Source organism: Aplysia californica, unplaced genomic scaffold (assembly GCF_000002075.1).
Source record: "Aplysia californica isolate F4 #8 unplaced genomic scaffold, AplCal3.0 scaffold00128, whole genome shotgun sequence".
In the NCBI taxonomy this organism is placed as follows: Eukaryota; Metazoa; Mollusca; class Gastropoda; order Aplysiida; family Aplysiidae; genus Aplysia; species Aplysia californica.
The window spans coordinates 1296768-1301313 of NW_004797398.1; the positions used below are offsets into that span (position 1 = coordinate 1296768).

Sequence of the window (4546 nt, forward strand, 5' to 3'; positions counted from 1 at the left end):
TGCTGCTGCTGCTGCTGCTGCTGCTGTTGTTGTGTCAATCTCGTCAACGTTATTATATCACTTTTAAAAAACTCGTCGTTGACTGTACTGAAATCGGATGCTAAGTTTAATTAATTTATGAATGTTTCCAAGACTCTACGCTACACTGGAACGAAGTGACAAAGTTACCCGTATGCTCCTCCTCCTCCTCCGCTTCTTCCTCAAACTTCAAGTAGCCAATGGGAGAGATTGACGTGGCAGACGAGATGCGCGCAATCTGTGCGCGGAGAAGCCTGGCCTCATTTCCGGGGAAAGGGGGGAAAGTGGCGTGCTGTAAGCAACGTAAAAAAAATCGTAACTTCAAGTTAATTATTATACACCTTTAGTCGAGATTGTGTACGAGAGTGATATACGTTAATTAACGAAGAAGCGACTGCAAAGCACCACACATCTTTTTCTTGTCGCGATTGTTGTTGTTGTTGAAGTAGTTTGTTGTGTTTGCCGTTATTGTTGCTGATATTGCCATCGTCTCTGTCATCGCCACGGTAGGCTAGACACAACGTAGTATGTAATTTGGAGGGGGGCAGGGGGCGCTTCGGCCTATAATAATACATAGAACAAAGAAGAAATGTTCTTGAAAAGACGAAAAAAGGATTATAAAATTAAAAGTTATAATTTGGATTCACACCTCAAAAACTTCTGTATGGCAAGCCAAGCTTTCACTTTGTTTAACTGAACATGTACTTCATTTTAACATTTTGGGCAGTTACTGTACGCTTACACCGGTTAGTGGGTGGTTGGCAGGTGCTCTGGTGTGGTTTGCTTCTTCTTTCCTATCAAACATCTATCGTACTTATCTCTTCCTCTTCTTTTTTTACGAGTATGTTTGTTACTCTCTTGTAACGCCTCTAATCTTCTGGCGGTCATATGACCTTATGCAGTTGCAAGCGCCGTAAAACCTCTACTAAAAAAAAAATACCGGTTGTTTTTTTTTTTTTTTTTTTCTTTTCGTTTTTTTCCCCTCTATGAATTCGCGATTTGAGTTGCCCAGTGTCATGTGTTTCTGTGTAGTATATCGCCTCTTTTGACATTAAAACGACTTGCTTTCGTAGATTTCTTTCAAAATCGCGAAAATCGTGACTTCATGTCGAGAGCGTAAAAAGACAGAAGAAAAAAATCCAGTTTACATTGCACAATTCGTGACATTATTAGCGTGTTAGAATCTAGCTGAATACTTTTGATATTGTGGTGCAGATATCGGTGTCTATTTGTGACACACTTTAGACTTTTTCAAAAGCGCATGCCCTCCTAAATTGATAGGCTGATTCATTGAGTAATTGAAAATGAGTGACTGTTTGATTGACTGATTCATTAATTGATACATAGATTGATTGATTGACTGATTGGTTTATTGATTGATTGATTGACCTATTTTTCCGGGGGAAGGGGGTACCCCCAAAATATGTAGAAGTAAAGAGGTTGCTTCAGGTATTTTGTCATCAATGCCAGAGCGCCTCCATGAATAAAACAAAACCGCCCAGACACGTTCAGTGAAATACTACAGGCCTACAAATCTGGCTATTTTATATCATAAATCTACGAACAAAGTGTCCCTATGAGCAGGTTTCCACCAAGTTAGCCAGCTATGCAGATTCCCAGAGAGTCAAGCAAACACATTTATTCCTTTTAGTTGCTTGATCCTCTAGATAGAAATTATCTGAGCCCATTTTAACAATTTGATCCGTTCGATTGGAAACAGTGTTTGTTTGGTTTGTTTTTGTGGTAATTGACGTCTAGCGTAGTGTTTAGCTGTTATCACATTATGGTAATGCACCCTAACATTATTTCCCTCTCTTTCTCTTTCTAGCCATGACCTTTTGAAAATAACGAAACCATTCCTTTTTATTTTCTTGTGTATATTTACCTTCACTTGGGACTTAACCTTGAGCGTTTGCGAAATCGATACGTTAACGATACGGGAACCAGTTAATAGCTATCTCTTTGTTCAAATAACTAGCTTAAATTGGAGAAAGAATTAATAAAGCAGTGTACTGCATTGGTGTTTTCACAACAACGGGAGCGTTTTACACGCGTGCAGCTCTCATAATCTCAACATTTAAACAAGGAATTGGAAGCTGCGGTGAGGTCCGTTACGGGGAAAAACACAAAGAGAGAGAAAGAGAGAGAGAGAGAGAGAGAGAGAGAGAGAGAGAGAGAGAGAGAGAGAGAGGGGGGGGGGGGGGGGCAGGGGAGGGGGGCTACTCATGATGGATATCTCGCTTATTACTGGATCAAATTTGACCTTATTTCACGCGTGTAACAAGCACAGTGAGGAGTCATAAAATCCGAAATCAAATTTGAGAAGAAAAAAAGTTTCGTTACCATGGAGACGGATACCGTATTGGATTTTGTTGACATATGTTACGCAAGGAACACCACACTTATTTTTCATGGAAATATGTTGTTATTTTTCTAGCATGTTAGCAGACAATATATTATCTACAAAAGAGGCAGTTGAACTTTTCCTAAACAAATAAGAACACTTAAAATTAAAATTAATTTTTTCCTGAGGTTTAAAAAAAAAATAAAAAACTGAAAATTAACACTCCAAACACTAGCAGGAAAAATCTAGATCTATTCCATATAAAATTGAAAATTCGACAGACAATTTTTTTGGTGTGTTACAGCGTCTCTCCATTCTGTTAAAATTTCATTAAGATTGGATGAAAGAGGGTGGAGTTATTTTAGCAAGTATATATAGAAAAACCAGGTTTCGAGAAAACAATGTCAGCTAAATGTGGTCTGGACTCATCAATTTGCATGAACGCAGAAGTAAAACAGTAAAAAAATAAATAAAAATAAATTAAAAGCAGTAAAAAAGCAAAATATAAAAAAAAACAAAAGGTATAAGAAAAACTGACCACATGCTCCAGGTCTCCCGTGAAGAACGGCCGAATCTGTCTCGCTGTAACGATCTGAGCTGGCGTCACGTGAGGGAGACGGTGCCAGGGAAGACCGGCTGAATGGACAAAGCAAAGCGGGTCATGGTAATATTATGTTTGTTTGTGGGACCAAGTGACTGGTATGGAAAGAGTACGTCTTGGTATCTATCTATCTATCTATCTAAAATGTACGGTTTCCCCCTATCGATCTATCGATCTATTGATCTATCTATCTATCTATCTATCTATCTATCTATCTATCTATTTATCCAAAATGTATTGTTCCCCCTATCTATCTATCTATCTATCTATCTATCTATCTATCTATCTATCTATCTATCTATCTATCTATCCAAAAAGTACTGTTCCCCTATCTATCTATCTATCTATCTATCTATCTATCTATCTATCTATCTATCTATCTATCTATCTATCTATCCAAAAAGTACTGTTCCCCAATCTATCTATCTATCTATCTATCTATCTATCTATCTATCTATCTATCTATCTATCTATCTATCTATCTATCTATCTATCTATCTACGACCACAGCACTCACGTTGGTTACAGACAAAGTAGACCTTGCTGTTGGTCCCGACCCCCGGGGCCTCACTAGGTATGCGGGGCGGAGGACGGTACACTACAGGGACATCGTCTTCATCAAAGTCCTCGTTGTCGTCCTGCCGAGATGATTTTAAAAAGCCATGTAGCAGTAATTGTATTTACGCCCCCATTGACACAATAATTCAGATCAGTTTGGAGGCGCGCGTGGGGGCTCTTGTGGTCTAAAGGTTAAAGTGTTCGCCTCTCATTCAATAGGTCACGGGTTCGAATCCGGATGGCGAAGGAAAATTTTCTTCTCTAAAATGTTCTCCTTTTACATCCTTTCCTGCTCCCTCACAATGTTCTGTGGTCTGCTTTCGTCCCCACTTTCTGCCCCCACCCCCTTACCCCCTTATCTCCTTTGCCCCCTCCGTTGGGCTCCTGGCTCTTTCTGCAGCCTTTCTGCTGCTACTCCTTGGCTCCTTCTTATTGCTTTCTTTCAGCCACACCCCTGATCTTATGGTAGGAAAGATCAACACCTTGCTCTCTCGGACAAAAGCGAAAAATCTCGGAGGTCCAGTGTGCAAGTTGCGCGTGTCAAAGATCCCTTGGTGGTCCAAAATTGATAAGAGTAGGCTTCGGCCGCCACCCGAGCAAAATTCAAAATTTCCTACCAACTGATAATGTTGAATGTGTCCCGCGGGCTCAAATTATGGGCTTCTGCCCTGCCTGTCAGGGCAAACCCGAGCCGAGAGGGATACAACATCCCGGCAGAAAGACCGAGACACTCGAAAAAAATCTTTGTCCATTGGAGAATCGAACTTGGGTCTTCTGCGTGCGACACTGAAGTGCTTAACAGCTACACCACAGATGTCTGTCTACTGATATAGTTTGGGCAGAGAGCATATTGAGGTGAAGAACATGTAGAACGAAACAGATGCTGAACGAGGCTATAGAGGCTATAATATACATAATAATGCAGACAATTACGGGCATTGAGGAAGAAGATCTAAAATATCGTGCCTCTAAGCAGCAACACATTTTCTAGACAACCATGGAATAAATTAATAATCTCCCCCCCC

General features: G+C 40.2%; 1 protein-coding gene across 1 annotated transcript in view; it reads right to left on the reverse strand.

The window, feature by feature from the left end:
- LOC101849761 (radial spoke head protein 6 homolog A-like) overlaps positions 1-4546 on the reverse strand; it is an 18895-nt gene that overhangs the window by 10051 nt on the left and 4298 nt on the right. Inside the window, exons 6-8 of the mRNA XM_035969226.1 lie at positions 3481-3601; positions 2904-2998; positions 128-310 (exon numbers count right to left, since the gene is read on the reverse strand). Coding sequence (XP_035825119.1) covers positions 128-310; positions 2904-2998; positions 3481-3601 — 399 coding nt within the window. The remainder of the gene's footprint in view (positions 1-127; positions 311-2903; positions 2999-3480; positions 3602-4546) is intronic.